The sequence below is a fragment of the Geotrypetes seraphini genome, chromosome 6 (assembly GCF_902459505.1).
Source record: "Geotrypetes seraphini chromosome 6, aGeoSer1.1, whole genome shotgun sequence".
Taxonomy (NCBI): Eukaryota; Metazoa; Chordata; class Amphibia; order Gymnophiona; family Dermophiidae; genus Geotrypetes; species Geotrypetes seraphini.
Genome location: NC_047089.1, coordinates 56,881,287 through 56,898,119, shown reverse-complemented (window position 1 = coordinate 56,898,119; position 16,833 = coordinate 56,881,287). Strand labels below are relative to the sequence as shown.

The 16,833-nt window shown below is 44.0% G+C and overlaps 1 protein-coding gene across 2 annotated transcripts in view; it reads right to left on the bottom strand.

Annotated features, from left to right (window-relative positions):
- FREM2 (FRAS1 related extracellular matrix 2) overlaps positions 1-16,190 on the bottom strand; it is a 277,418-nt gene extending 261,228 nt beyond the window's left edge. For both annotated transcript variants that reach the window (XM_033948675.1, XM_033948676.1), the window contains exon 1: positions 11,055-16,190. In XM_033948675.1, coding sequence (XP_033804566.1) covers positions 11,055-16,110 — 5,056 coding nt within the window. In that variant the 5' untranslated portion in view covers positions 16,111-16,190. The remainder of the gene's footprint in view (positions 1-11,054) is intronic.
- Between the last annotated feature and the right edge of the window lie 643 nt (positions 16,191-16,833).

Sequence of the window (16,833 nt, the reverse complement as noted above, 5' to 3'; positions counted from 1 at the left end):
TAAGCACCGTGTTCCTAGGTGCCTATGATTTAGACGGATTATAGAATTAGGTACAAAATAAAGTGAAAGCAGAAAAGGACCTCTGCTTCCATCTCTTTAGATAAAAATATCCCACAATGGTGGGGGGAGGGAGAGTAAGAGGTGGGAGTGACCTGAATTGGGTGTCCAAAATATTAGGATGATTGCTATTGAACATTGGGAGAGGGGGGGGGGTCATAAGAGTCCAGATTTTCTAAATGCAAAAAGTTTTTTTTAATACATTGATGGATTTTCCATCTCAGGCTTCATCGGGATTGGAAAGGGGTGGGACTAATTCTTTTTTTTTCTTTGTTGTTATGTTTATTGTGTGATGACACTTAACCTTTTGACTATATTTTCTGTTTGGTAGCATTACATCAATTTAAAGTTTCTCCTTAAAGCGACAGTCAGATCACGTAAAATATATATATACAGTATGCATGTCTATCCCCCAAAGCAAGTTGAGTTTGATGGCAATCTGGAGTCAGCTGGTATTGCTAAATTTGTTAGCTGAAAATTCTGAAGACAGGGTCAAATGGGAATCAACTATTATGCCGAAGCTAATTTTTATATCAGGGCAGAGAGCAGCTCCCTAAAATTAGTCCTAGGGCTCTGACATTAACATAGCTCCAGAACTCTTGCAGCTATTAACACCCTAAAATTACCAGCTGTCTGGAAAATGTCTGCAACTGTAGAAAGAGCTCGGTGTTGGCAGTGCAGCATGCCACCAGTCAAGAATTATGAGGCTCTGCAAAAACGTATTAATAAGAGTGTCGTGGAATTGCCATAACAGAATAAATCAAAACGTAGAGTTTGTATACACAGAAATAAACTGCACCGCTAAGCTAACTCTGCATTTAGATTCTTGAATTTGCAATATTTTAAACTGTGGAAGGACAAATTTGCTTGCTGTACTTCCCTGCGTTTCTTTTAGCATACACAATTCAATTATTAGCTCATATAGATAAACAAGGGGTCCTTTTACTAAGGCACGCTAACTGATTTAGTGCACACTAAAGATTAGCATGCGCTAAATGCTAAGATGCCCATAGAATATAATGGGTGCCTTAGCATTTAGTGCATGCTAAATCAAGAGCGCGCTAAATCGGTTAGCGCGCCTTAGTAAAAGGACCCCAAGTCACTTAGGGGTAAATTCTATATATGGTGCTTAAAAAAATCAATTCCAGAAAAAGTACTATTCTATAAACTGTGCTTTAAGTTAGGTGAGGTTTACAGAATAACGCTTGTGCCCAGGAACCGTGCCTAACTTCAGGCACTGCCATTTGCACCAACAAAAACATGGCGCAAATGTCCAGGCCTAAATTTAGGCACGGGTGACCTTATTCTATAACTACATGGCTAACTTAAAGGAACACCTCTGATCCGTCCATGACCCACCAATTTATGTGCCCCCTTTTTTGACTCACGTGCAAAGTTTACACCAATAATTGCTTCTTAAAATGCCAATTACTGGCACTAATTAGTTTGTTATTCCATTAAACTGCACCCACAAATCAGGTATGTGCCCAAATTTGCATGTGCAATTTTCCGTACTTTTTACAAGCAATTTTCCGTGCTTTTTACAAGATGAGACATACAAAACGTCTCTCTACCTGGAATGAAGAGAGCAAAATTTTAGTTAGAAGTGCCTCCTTCTAGTGGCAAAATGAGGTTGGTTTGTTTTTTATAACGGAAAGAAGGTTAAAGCAGAAGGAAAAAAATTCTTAAGGAATTCTTACTCTAAAATAGAGACACTAAGAGGAACAATTTCTAAGCAAGAGATGTTGACGTTGACGTCTAACCCAGTTCATGCTCTACCCTATTCTACCCAAGCTCTGTCCCTATTCTATTTTTGTTTAGTTATTTAAGAATTTATAACCCGCATATCCAACACTTCTATGTGGGTAACAAGCAACAAACAACACACTATATGGTGGTCAACACCACAAGGACGGTCCAAACTCCCACAGCAATGGACCTTGGTACCACAACAGTACAAATGTTTCCAGCAAAACAATGTGGAACCAATCCCTGGACTCCCAGAAGTTAAAACAATGATATTTATTAATGCAAAATTAAAATACAATACACAATGTAATAAAAGCCAACAAATAGCTTCAAATAATGGTTCCACATTGTTTTGCTGGTAACAAGCAACATACATATCACACAAAGAATACAATTTGAAATAAACAAAAACAGCATAACACAAAACAACAAATAACATCATCAAACAAGCATTAAAAGCAAACCTCTAAAACCAAAAATAGAAATAATACATAAAACCCAAGAAAGCAAGTAAAAATAGCAGCAACATCCCAAAATTACAGAATACATCATTTAAAAAGAGCAGAATGCAATATTCAATCTCATTTCACATAAGTGCATACATACAGTAAAGGTTTTAGCATCTTAGGAAAAAGGAAATCACTTGGGGCTTGCCAAACTCTATTCTCTAAAAACCTCTGTGCCAGGACGATGACCCTGAACAGCTTCAGATCTTGCAGCCAACATTTTCTATTTGTTAATCTTGCTGCAGTTCTGGCAAGCTTGTAGTTGAATGCAGGCAGAGACAAAGTAGAGTGTGTGGTTTGTTTTAAATATTTACCCTAAATCTTCCACTGTGGGAGCAGCAATTTCCACCTGCTCCATTTGGCTTCTAGCTCAGCTGGAACCAGGACTGAGATCTGATACCATGAGCCTTTATTTGTAATTATGTGGAGATTGTTTTCTCTGTATCCCCTCCCAACATACATGACTAGGACTGGCTTGACTATTAGGCAGTCTAGGTCATTAGTCTTCATTCATTTTTAAGATGGAGGCCACTTTGGATTCTAATGAGCTAAAGAAGAGCCACCAAGTATCTTCCCATGCGGAACCACAACACAGCTGACCAGTATGTATCAATAACATCATTCTTACCAGCCCACCTTCAAATTTCATTGGAGGGTATCCTCAAGGTTATAAGCAATACCAAACACATTCTCTTTTGTCTATTGAGAAATGCCTTGTCCTTCAAAAATGTGGCTCTTTCCCCTTATCCACTTTCCCCTTTCTATCCTGAGCCTGGGTAAGGAGGCAGAGTAGCAGAAAAGAAAAAAAAAAAACCAGAAAGACAACCTAGCGGTCTCCAGGAGCCACCACTGACTCCCGAGCCTTGCAATGAAGAACATTGGTCTAGGTCAGGGGTTGGCAACCTACAGCTCGCGAGCCACATGTGGCTGCGGTTCTCCAGGCCCCGACCCTTTAATCTTCCTCCCAACCCCACAATACCACCCCCCCAGGCCTACTGAAGTACCTAGTGGTCCGGGGGGGATCTTCATGGTAAGAGCATGGCCCTCTCACTCCTGCCTTCTTGCAATTGCCTTCTAAAATGGCCGCCACACATTATCCTAATGCCTAAAGTCACATGCATTATAAATTTAAGATTCAATTATCCATTTTTCTTTTATATTTTTGGGACATAGACCTTACTGTCCTTAGGTTCCAACTACTGGAATTGCAGTTGAAGCTCATTCTGACCTATCCAAACCATCTTGTCATTTGCGGGATAGACTGTAAAAGTCTGCCCAGCAATGTCCTCGTGTTCCAAATTACTGGAGTTTCCATTGAAGCCCATCCTAAACTGAACTGCCATATACAGGATACAGACCGTGCAAGTCTGCCCAGTACTGGCCTTAGTTCTTCATTTTATCCCATTCATTTTTCTAACTAGAAATCCTCTGTATTCATCCCACACTTTTTTGAATTCCGTCACCATTTTCATCTCCACCACCTCCCTCAGGAGGGCATTCTAAGCATCCACCACCCTCTCTGTGAAAAAGAATTTCCTAAAATTACTCCTAAGTCTACTTATCCCTCAATTTCAATTCATGCCCTCTAGTTTTGCCATTTCCCCTTCTCTGGAAAAGATTTGTTTCTATATTAATACCTTTCAAATATTTAAACATCTGTGCACCACTGACAATCTACTCCTATGTAACTTACAGAATACTGTTACATACATCTCTGCTACACTTAGGTGCTCAGTGGCTGTGACAAGGATGAGCAAATAAATGTTAGCACTTCAATACTAGATTATAGACTAGGATCCTACCATGCACTCTTAGGGCCCTAAAACAGTGGTCTCAAACGCGTGGCCCAGGGGCCACATGCAGCCCACCAGGTACTATTTTGAGGCCCTCGTTGTCCACTCCACAAGTGTCCAGCGGTCGCTGTAACCTCACACAAGTGCTTTTCTGCGTCTGAACGCGATTATGGAGGTGGAGTCCAATCACGTGCAGACACAGGAAAGCACTTGCGTGAGGTTACAGCACTGAGGCGGGCAACGTTCCAGAATGTGCAGCTTGGAGCAATGGTTGAAGGCAGCGCAGCTTGTGCGTGTGTCCGGTGCTGGAGGAGGTGAGAGCTGTTGATACTTTTTCACTTTCCGCATGTTGCACGGCTTTCAGCTGTGTATAGCTGAAATTATCAGAAGCAATTAAGGAAAAATTTCATTTATAAATCTTTCCTTAATTACTTCTGATAATCTTTCCTTAATTGCTTCTGATAATCCACATTTTGGATTTGGAGGACCGCAGAAAAAATAGTTAGGGGTCCTTTCACTAAGGCATGCTAGCCGATTTAGCACCTGCTATATATCAGCGCACGCTAAACGCTAACGCGTCCATAGAATCTCTAATGGACATGTTAGCATTTAGCGCATTCTAAATCGGCTAACGGGCCTTAGTAAAAGGACCCCTAACTATTTTTTTTGCAGTCCTCCAAGTACCTACAAATCCAAAATGTGGCCCTGCAAAGGGTTTGAGTTTGAGACCACTGCCCTAAATGAAAGCATCCAGCAATTAATGCAAGTGGCCAAAAGGGGGCAAAACATGTATCTATTTTATCTCTTCACTGGAATATATTAACTACCTTAATGAAAGGATTCACCCATGTGCTATATCTTCTCCCAAATTACACATGGTCTGACTAAATATATGCATGCTATGGAAGGTCTGTGTGGAGCTGAAAAGCCAATTTTCACTAAATCATCTTTACTAGAATAAATAGCTATTTTTAAACAGCAGGCAGTCAGAGAGGCATTTGCACCTGCTAGGTCCACCCCATGAGTCTGAATGATGAATGAAAGTAGTGCTTTAACTTTGACATGAGTAGGGATCGTGACTTGCTCATAAAGTAATCATTTCAGTCTAAAAATCCCTCAAAAAAGTATTGTTTTATAGCATCAATAAATGGAACAGGCAATCCTCATTTTGTGGAACCACAAATTTAAACTAATCTTTCAAACTGCAATGTTTATCCATAATGTGATTCTACTACTGTATTCAGTAAAAGGCTGAGGATCAGCCTTCAGACGAGTGGCTACAGCAGTAGGGTAAGTTTTCACTATGTTAGGATAATTTTCAACTACATCCTAGCTGGCTAGGTTATAGCCGCTTAAATTTAAATCAGATTTACATATTTATAACATACTGGCTGTGTTCAGAGAGAAAAATCACTGAAGTTAATCAGATAAGGAGGAAAGTTATCAAAGTGTAGTAAAAAGCATGCTTTTACTGCACCCTGATTTACCACGGGGGTCACCAAATTGCAGTATCTCTGTACTGCAGGTTGCTGTCCTAACATAGTAACATAGTAGATGACGGCAGATAAAGAACCGAATGGTCCATCCAGTCTGCCCAACCTGATTCAATTTAAATTTTTTTTTTTTTTTTTCTTCTTAGCTATTTCTGGACAAGAATCCAAAGCTTTACCCGGTACTATGCTTGGGTTCCACCTGCCGAAATCTCTGTTAAGACTTACTCCAGCCCATCTACACCCTCCCAGCCATTGAAGCCCTCCCCTGCCCATCCTCCACCAAACGGCCATACACAGACACAGACCGTTCAAGTCTGCCCAGTAACTGGCCTTAGTTCAATATTTAATATTATTTTCTGATTCTAAATCTTCTGTGTTCATCCCACACTTCTTTGAACTCAGTCACAGTTTTACTCTCCACCACCTCTCTCGGGAGCGCATTCCAGGCATCCACCACCCTCTCCGTAAAGTAGAATTTCCTAACATTGCCCCTGAATCTACCACCCCTCAACCTCAAATTATGTCCTCTGGTTTTACCATTTTCCTTTCTCTGGAAAAGATTTTGTTCTACGTTAATACCCTTTAAGTATTTGAACGTCTGAATCATATCTCCCCTGTCTCTCCTTTCCTCTAGGGTATACATATTCAGGGCTTCCAGTCTCTCCTCATACGTCTTCTGGCGCAAGCCTCCTATCATTTTTGTCGCCCTCCTCTGGACCGCCTCAAGTCTTCTTACGTCTTTTGCCAGATACGGTCTCCAAAACTGAACACAATACTCCAAGTGGGGCCTCACCAATGACCTGTACAGGGGTATCAACACCTTCTTCCTTCTACTGACTACGCCTCTCTTTATACAGCCCAGAATCCTTCTGGCAGCAGCCACTGCCTTGTCACACTGTTTTTTCGCCTTTAGATCTTCGGACACTATCACCCCAAAGTCCCTCTCCCCGTCCGTGCATATCAGCTTCTCTCCTCCCAGCATATACGGTTCCTTCCTATTATTAATCCCCAAATGCATTACTCTGCATTTCTTTGCTTTGAATTTTAGTTGCCAGGCATTAGACCATTCCTCTAACTTTTGCAGATCCTTTTTCATATTCTCCACTCCCTCTTCGGTGTCTACTCTGTTACAAATCTTGGTATCATCTGCAAAAAGGCACACTTTTCCTTCTAACCCTTCAGCAATGTCACTTACATACATATTGAACAGGATTGGCCCCAACACCGAACCCTGAGGGACTCCACTAGTCACCTTTCCTTCCTTCGAGCGACTTCCATTAACCACCACCCTCTGGCGTCTGTCCGACAGCCAGTTTCTGACCCAGTTCACCACTTTGGGTCCTAACTTCAGCCCTTCAAGTTTGTTCAACAGCCTCCTATGAGGAACTGTATCAAAGGCTTTGCTGAAATCCAAGTAAATTACATCTAGCATATGTCCTCGATCCAGCTCTCTGGTTACCCAATCAAAAAATTCAATCAGGTTCGTTTGGCACGATTTACCTTTTGTAAAGCCATGTTGCCTCGGATCCTGTAACCCATTAGATTCAAGGAAATACACTATCCTTTCTTTCAGCAACACTTCCATTATTTTTCCAACAACTGAAGTGAGGCTCACCGGCCTGTAGTTTCCTGCTTCATCCCTGTGACCACTTTTATGAATAGGGACCACATCCGCTCTCCTCCAATCCCCAGGAATCACTCCCATCTCCAGAGATTTGTTGAACAAGTCTTTAATAGGACTCGCCAGAACCTCTCTGAGCTCCCTTAGTATCCTGGGATGGATCCCGTCTGGTCCCATCGCTTTGTCCACCTTCAGTTTTTCAAGTCCTGTGGGAACTACTTACTACCTTGTACATCTAATCCATGGTGTTGGCACCCCATAGTGGTAGTCTCATGGTACTACCATTAGGGTTCATCTTTCTGTATAACGGCACACTGCTCTTATATGGAACAATGTGGTGATAGTACTGCAAGACTATCACTAGAGCTCACCAATGCCATATTGGATTATAATGACTGCAAGGGTAGGAATGACTGGACATCAGCTCTGCCCAGACCCACCAATGTATCAAGTATTGTAGGTCCAAGGAGGGGCCCTAGTCAAGTTGGGGCAGTCTGGATTTTTTTTGGGGGGGAAGGGGGGCTACATCAACTATTGTTTAGCCAGGTCCAGGTGTGAGAGCATCAGGCATGACTTGGCAACCCAACACTCATGAGTGCTAAAATAACCCAGTTTCTAGCTGTGATTATTTTGCCAGCTATACTGCAGATTGCAGCATGTACCCATTACATACCACAAACCGTGGTAGAATATTTAAATAGTACTGAGCTGCCTGACATGCATCTGCATGTTTTGCATCTCATTACTACATGCTCCGCAGTAACTTAACTAATGTTGTGCTAGGCAAGACAACCTATGTTAGTGCCCTTTAAGTCGCATTAAGGGCAAATAATACAGGCTTGACAATCCCCCCCAATTTCTACCCCTCAATCAAACAATGCTAGAACACACACAATTAGAGTGGCTAAATGTACCCAGCTACTGTACCTGCCTAGCTGAGAGTTCAGAAAGTAGAATTTTCACCCAGAGGGATCAAGCTGGCTGATTAGATAGCTACAATCCTTTGAGCTATTAAACTCATGTGAATTGCATAACCAAAAGGGGTTATTAGCAGATATGCTTTCCTGCTATCAGAAATAACTCATTTCTGGCTTCATTTCTTTTCTAAACCATCTGTATCAGCAACTTGCTATAGCCCTGGTAACACAGATTATAGCAGGGGTCTCGAAGTCCCTCCTCGAGGGCTGCAATCCAGTTGGGTTTTCAAGATTTCCCCAATGAATATGCTTGAGATCTATTTTCATGCACTGCTTTCATTGTATGTCAATAGATCTCATGCATATTCATTGGGGAAATCATGAAAACCCGACTAGATTGCGGCCCTCGAGGAGGGACTTTGAGACCCCTGGATTATAGGATCAAGAGGGAGGGGAGGAGGTTAGATAAAATATTACAAATTGTTTTTTTTTTATAAATCTGATTAATTGGTAGGAAAAATAACCAGCTGTGACAGAGAGGGGAGGAGTTTAGATAAAATATTACAAATTGTTTTTTTTTATAAATCTGATTAATTGGTAGGAAAAATAACCAGCTGTGACAGAAACAGAGCCAAGCAATCTCAAAACATACATACTTCAGAAAACTGCATGGCAATGAATAATATTTCAAAACTGCCTCTATTGCTATGAAGCAAAGTTCCACTGTGTAATTTATAAAGAGGTAAGAGCACAGTATTTCCAAAGTTGGATATATCCGAGTCTAGAAAACTGTGAAAAATGCTAAATGGTGCTAAAATGGTTTTTTGTCAGCAGAAAACAAAGTGACCTGCAAGCTGTGTACTGTACTGGGGTTTCCCCTTATTCTTTCATTTACTGTGACTGGGCTCAGAAAACAGCTGGAACAAAGTGATTCCAGCCTGGGCTTGCCAGAACAAATGAGGTGTAACTGCAGAAAAAGTCTCTAACAGAAAACAGCAGCTTTATCTTCACACTTACAAAGAGGAAGCAAATACATTTTTACCTTAGCCAGCTACTAGTTCTGCACTTTTTTATTTATTAATGCATTCCTATCAGAATTATTTTTCAAATTTTAATATTGTATTAAAAAATATAAAAATAACATTTAACAAGAAAAAAAGGATCCTTGGTTTTTCACAGGATAATTTCCCCTCTATTAATCTCTGTTATGGTACACCGACAAATGAACGCAGGACAATTGCGCTCCGACAAAAGCGCCCTGACAATTGCGCGCAGGGACAAGTGGGCGCAGGATGAATCCTCAGGCCCCATCCCTTGGGAGGAGCTTGAGGCGCCTGAGCCCCTCCCAAGGGACGGGGCCTGAGGAGTGTCAGCAAATCAGGGCTTTCGTGTTAGGGTATGGTTTATATCATGATTAGGATTCCCATAATCATGATATAAACCTTACCCTAACACTAGATAGCAAGTGAATTTTTAAAGTGTAGTGGGGGGTCCCTCCTCAAAAAAGAGGGTTATTTTGTAACCCTCAAAAAGACAAAAAAGTATCCACCGCCACAATTGTCCTTCGCGCACTTGTCCCTGTACGCAATTGTTGGGGCGCTTTAGTCGGAGCGTAATTGTCCTGTGCTCATTTGACGGGTCACCCTCTGTCAGTTACTTTCCAGCTTCGACAGTCACTTGAAAAATGGGCCAATTGGAAGTTTTTGATCTGCCATGCATTCTCAATACAGTGGTACCTTGGTTTACGAGCATAATCCGTTCCAGAAGCATGCTCGTAAACCAAATTACTCATATCAAAGCGAGTTTCCCCATAGAAAGTAAGGGAAACTCGCTTGATTTGTTCCCCCCCCCCCCCCCCCCCCGAGGCCAGTGGCACTGCTCTACCCCCCCCTAGAACCGGCATTACTCCCCCCCACTCACGAAGGCCCCCCCTGAGTGATCTGCCATCCCCCCCGCGATCTGGAATCCCCCCCCCCGCCGCGATCCGACATCCTCCCCGTACCCAACACCCACCCGAACACATCACTTACCACCCATCTGACACCCAGTACCGGCACCAATGCACATGACATGCTGGTGCCGGTGCCCGAAGATCTGTCCTCCTGTTCGCTGGGCCTTGAGCATCTGCGCATGCTCAAGGCCTTAGTTCCTGCTCTCTCCGAGATTCATCTCGAGAATCTCGGAGAGAGCAAGGAACAGGAGGACAGATCTTCGGGCACCGGCACCGGCATGTCCTGTGCGTTGGTGCCAGGTGCCAGATGAGGGTAAGTGATGTGTTCGGGTGGGTGATGGGTACGGGAAGGACGTCGGATCGCGGCGGGGGGGGGGGGCAACGTGAGCGGGGAGGTGCCGGATCGTGTGTGGGGGTGCCGGATCGTGAGGGGAGGCGCTCGTACATCGAGGCAAGCTCGGTTTCCGAGGCGCCGATTTTGCAAATGTTTTGCTCATTTTGCAAAACACTCGCAAACCGGTACACTCGCAAACCGAGGTACCACTGTATTTCCCAAAGAGTGGAAACATCCTAGGATTAAAAATTTAAAAAAAAATGTTGCAGTGAATCTACAAGTACTCCTTTCAATATTTTCATTATGGTGCCCTTTTATTAAGGCGCGCTAACCGATTTAGCACACACTAAAGGCTAACGCACCCATAGAATATAATGGATGCCTTTAGCATTTAGTGTGTGCTAAAACGGTTAGCGCAGCTTAATAAAAGGACCCCTATATTTATTTTATTTTTCAAAAACAGGCTTTTTTTATTGATGTCTGTACTTGGATTTAGATATATCACTTGTCTTTTCCAAATGTGAGTAGAAAGTGAATCAGTTGCTCACATAATAATGATTTGAGAAGTAAAGTATACAGATAGAGAGAAAAGGGGTAAAAAAAAAAAAAAGAGTGAAAATCTGTGTACTGTACCTTGGGTGAAATGGTCGATACTGTGATTGCCTTTATCCAGATTGATCAACATTCCGTACTGAGGCCCCTCTACGATTCGGAAGCGCAGAGAATTGTACACACTGTCCCTGTCCTCTGCTTTCAGTGCTTTGCTGCTGATAAGAAACCCCAGATGACCAGTAGCCAACATGCGCAAGGTGGTGGCACCCTTGTTAACTACAACCTGAGGTATGCCATTGTCCACGGCTATAACCTGGATTCTCATCGTTTGCGGTTTCCTTGTTTCAAACACTGTGTTTGGGAAGACGTAGAAATCTGTATGGGTTCCATCAGTGACTGTGAACGAGAAGCTGTCTTCTGTAGATTCTGTGCCATCATGTTTATAGCTAATTAGATTGTCATTAAGGTCCTGCTTGGTGAAGGATGTCAGCATTCTGCTGCTGTTGAACAGGAGTCTCCCATGAACAGGCACTTGGGTGACAATGAATCTTAGCAGCCCATCAGGAGTATCTCTGTCCTCTACAGTCAGCTCAAAGGGGGTAATCAGTTTATTCTCACTCTCACTTACAAAGAGATCATGAACAGTCACCACTGGTTTCTTATTATCTACATCAGAGATAGAAATTCGGAATGTGCGAAAAACAGGGTTGTAGCCATCCGTGACTTCAAACTCAAAACTGTCCATTTTCACCTCATCATCTGATGTGTGAATGTAGAAGATTTTGTTACCTGCTAACTGAAGCTGGGTGAAAGATGAGATGGACACCCCAGGTTGATCTGTGCACTCTAGATGACCCCGAACAGGAGCTCTGGTGATGCTGAAAACCAAGTGTTCATCAGGGCTGTTTAGGTCACTGGTACTCAATAAGTCAGTGGTAAGAGTTACCTTTCCACCTTCTTTTAAGGATACTCCTTTGCTGATTACATCTGGGTAGACTATGTCAATACTGCCAACTGTTACATAGAAATATCGATCAATAAGAGGATTGATACCATCTGTCACGTCAAATTTAATGAGATCTCGAATACCTTCTTGCCCAAAGTGTACATATTGGATTACATCCTTGTCTACTTCATCCTGTGTAAAGTTCATTCCCAATGTAATGTTCTCAACTCCACCTGTAAGTTTTTTCCTCTGCAGCAGACCTTGTCCTGGACCATAACGGATAACGTAAGTCAATGTTTTATCATCAGAATCTAAATCAGTAGCCTTTAATATTCTGCTCGAAATGTGTTTGGTTTCTCCCATGTCAATTTCTAGTCCATCATTGATGGTCATTCTTGGAGTCTCATCATCTGCAGGGATGACCATAACAAGTATTTGTTTCTCAACTGTGTATTTGCCATCAGAGAGCTTCACCTCAAAACTGTCCTCCTTTGTTTCAGAATCATCATGTTCATAGATGATGCTGGAGCTTTCCTTAATCTGATCCAAGCTGAAGCTCTCCACTAGCACTGTGCCATTGGTCAACTGGTTCACTATCTGCCCATGCTTAGGAGGCTTGGTAATAATAAAAGTCAAATCATCAGCAGGAATGTCTCCATCTGCTGCATTAAGGATGGGGGTATCAATTACCAGGCTCATGCCTTCCATGACGACAAATTCTCTCATAAAGATTTCAGGTTTTTCATCATTGGCTGGAATAATAACTATAGGAAAGAAATGTCTCTGTGAAAAATTGATGCCATCAGAGCAGCGAAAATTAAACCTGTCTTCTACAGGCTCCACGCCCTTATGAATACTCTGTACATAATAAATATGTCCCAATCTGAGATCTTTCAAAGTAAATGCACTTATAGCTGTACCTGCTCTGGATTTCTCAGATCCTGGAGCAGGAGAAATGTTTTCTAAATAACCAGAGGTAGGTTGGCCTATAATAGTGCAAAGTATGTCATCGTTAGGAGTGTCCATATCTTTAGCAACTAAATGTGAAGGCGTAATAAGATTTTTATCACCTTCAATCACAGTAAATTGTTCCCCCACTGTGACACCTGGGGCCTTGTTATCAACTGGAAGAATTGTAACATGGACCTGAACACCTTGAATTGTGTTACCTCCAACAGTCCATTCCTCAGACATATCCGAGAGGCTTAGATTAAATGAGTCTTCTTTCTTATAGAGGCCTAGTTCCCCACCGGTGTGAACATAAACCACAGCTCCCTCAATAATATCCCTCTGTGTAAACCGCTCAGCAGCAATCCCATTTACATGAATGTCTCCATACAAAGGGGGATCCTCTACAATAAAAGTCAACATGAGGTCATCTGTGTCTTCATCTGTACCCTGGATGACGGCAGGGGTAATTTCAGCATAACTGTTTTCTAAGACATCTAAATAGGAGCCAATGGTACCTGCAGGTAGCATGATAGTGGGCATTTCATCGTCTAAAAGGCGAACTGTAATTTTAATGATTATAGTAACAACATGCACGCCATCACTGACATCCAAAGTACAAAAATCATTAATGGACTCATCTCCATTGTGGACATAAGCTATCCTCCCATTAGAAATGTCATTTAAATCGAATGCTTCACCTACAGACATGACATAAGAGGAATATTGCAGCTGCCCATGCTCTGGGGGCTTGGTAAGTGTAAAAGATATCTGGTTTCTGTCAGTGTCTGCATCGGTTGCGTCCAATTCCTTTTCCGTGATGATATGAGTCCCTCTTTCAAACACTGTAAAACCAGTATTGATGATACGAGGGGGTTTGTTATCCACTGGCTGCAGAAAGATAGTGAAAGTGCCCTCCGCTGCGTTTCCGGCGGTGTCCTCCACTGTGTACTGAAACTGCACTATGCGAGCTGTGATTCCCAGGTCTAGGTCAGGGGGTTTGTAAGAGATTTTGTGGTGGTTGACCTGAGCCTGGGTGAATTCATTGATTATAATATTGTGATTTTCAGTCAGTACAATGGAGCCCATTGCTACAGGATTATTTTCATCTGTGTCTGTTGGAGGTTTGACGATCGTGTATTTTAGGTCTCTGTCATCTGAGTCCAAATCCGCATAACGAAGAAACTTCTTTCTAAAATAGGTCACTTGATACTCCTGTACCACCATTTTTAATGTACTGTCTGGGTACAGCTCAGGTGGGAGATCGTCAATGGGGTTGATTTTGATGATCAGTGTGTGCTCTCCTGATTGGTTGGGAGGATCGTTGTCATCCTGAACCCTGAATATCAGGTGATCCGTGACTGTTGCGGTGCTATGGGGCCCAACATGTCTGTAAAACAGTTTGCCATCTAGGATATCCTGTTGGAACCATTCAGTAACAACTTTCTCATATGAATCTTGCTTTTCCACATAGTGCCAAGTAGAAGGGTCATCAGGAGCTCCCTGCTGGCGCAACACCACCTCCCCAATAGTGGACAAAGGCATCTCAAGAGTGAATTTGATGGTGGAATCCTCCGAGTCAATGTCAGTGGCGCTAAGGGCAAAAGGGGTGATGGGTGCCATCTCCTTCTCTGATAGTAAAAGGCCTGTGTTAGCATTGAGGATAGGAGGCTCATCATCAGTGGGCACCACAGTGATGGGGAAGAGGAATTCCACCTCATGGCGACCATCATCCATGCGGAAGATGATGTTGTCACTGTAGGTGTTACTGCCATCATGCTGGTAGATGACTTGCCCAGAGTCCAAATCTGAGGCAGTGAAGTATTTCCTGTTGGGGGCACCTAGAACTGTCAGGTGTCCATGTCTCAGCCCGTCCAACACCGTCACTTTTACAGACTCCAGATTGTCCTCATCACTTATCTCCAAGTTATGGGAGCTAGAAAGAGCTCGAGACTGGCCTTCATACAGCAACTGTCCTGTGTTTCGAGTCACCACAGGAGCTAGTGTATTCATGGGCTTTACGACAATCATGAAGGCAAAAGGATCTGAGGTTGCACCCTCTGTGTCTACAACCTCCAACTCTATCTCTAGGATCCGCTCCACATCCGAGTCAGTCGAGGGTGGCTTGTAAGCAATCTTCAATTCACGCAGGTCCCGCTGATAGAAGGATGTGAGAGGTAGATTTTGATCATCTGTGCTGACAATGTAACCATGCTGGGGACCAAAGGATGAAGTGATGTTGAATATTAGGTCATCTGCATCCGACTCGGAGTCCTCGGCAGCCAGCATGTCTGGGGTAATAGCTGTCATGACAAACTGGTCCACCTCCATCATCATCAAAGAAATAAAACTTGGCTTGGGAGGAAGATTCTCTAGCCCCTCCCGAATCCTGATCAGGATCTGAAAATACTCCTGCTTGAGCAAACTGCCCTCCGGGTCACGGAGCTCCACCACCATGGGGAGGAAGTCCCTGTTAGGTGACTTGGTGCTGGCTGTGTGCTGATAGCGCACCTCTAGTTTAAGAAATTCTTCACAGTCCATCATTTGAGTTCCCTTAACAAGATTTATCAGGTTCCCATATCTGGGCAGTCCTCCAAGTCCTACCAAGCTGGCAACTTTACACACCTCGGAAGCTTTGTCAAAAGTAAATTCAAGGGTCTTCTTGTCGACAGGGTTACTAAAGCCCAATAGTTTATCTACAGTAAGGGGCATATTTCGAGTTACAATCTCCAGCTGGGTAAACATCACCTCCACCTCCATCGTGAAAGGGATGATCACAGTATTGGTCTGATTGTCATACCTGAGCTGCAAATTCACTCGGTCTCTAGAAGGGCTGCGGGACCCCAGATGCGAATACTTCACCTCTTGGGGTCCGAAGTCACACGGAAACTTGCTTGGAGTCAATCGACCGGGTCTCTGAGAAAGGGGCTCTTTATCCAGCACCGCGATATGACACCTATCCCCGGGCTGCACGTGAATCATCAGGTCGCGGATCGGGTCCAAGAAAACCGATCTCCCCAAAGGCACTCGAATCCCGCTGTCAGCCACCCGCACAGCCTCCTCCACGGGGCCGTACGACAAGGCGACACTGTCCAGGCGCCCTTCCTGCGACCCCACCCCGCCCGCTGCCACTGCCAGCCAAGTCCCCAGCAGGAGTGGAAGCAGCTGCCGCCGCTGCACTTTGACAGAAGCCGCTCGGGTCCGGGGTGGCGGCAGAGTCCCGCGGTGCCATAGGCGGTGCATGCTCCCAGCGCCCGGGCGCGCAGCTGAAAGAACTGAAAAGTCCCCAGGGAAGGTTCTCTGTCCCGCGGGATCCCTGCGCCGGGCTCTCTGGCTATTAACTGCAAGGTTCCAGGGGGGATGATTGGAGGGGGGGGAGAGGGAAATCCCGCCCACCTGAGACGCCGATTGGTTTCAGGGGCGGCTCGGGGAGCGCTGGCGGCTCTGGTGACTGGGCAGGGGCGCAAGTCAGTTTTCCCGAGAAGCAAGTGGAAGGGGAGGGGGCGAGAGAGAGCTTGCAACAGGTTGTTTGCCAGAGGTGATTTTGCAGAACGCGACTGGGGAGGGGGAGAAGACGGTTGGAGGCGACTGCGTGCACAATCTCACAACTTTGGCAAGTTTAGATAGGAGAATGTCAAGAAAACCAGGCTGCTCGGGAAATTAAACTCCTAAATACAGTATTTAGTGGCGGGATCAAAAACGATGCCATTTATTTCTCCAAAGCCTCTGCACTTGTGTAAAGGAAAGTTGATTGGACATAATGCACGTGGAGAGAAAAGGCGCCCTGGGGCTATGGAAATCTTGCGGGATCTGAAAGCGTTCTGGTTCCTGGGACCTGCAGCCCTTTAGACTCGTTTTCCGGTTTTGTCTCAAGGTAGCGAAGAGGGGGGGGGGTAAGACAACCTGTTGAAAGCGGAGGCTAAAAGGCAAAACCTGTTTAAAACGTGCACAGGGAGGAAACGGGTA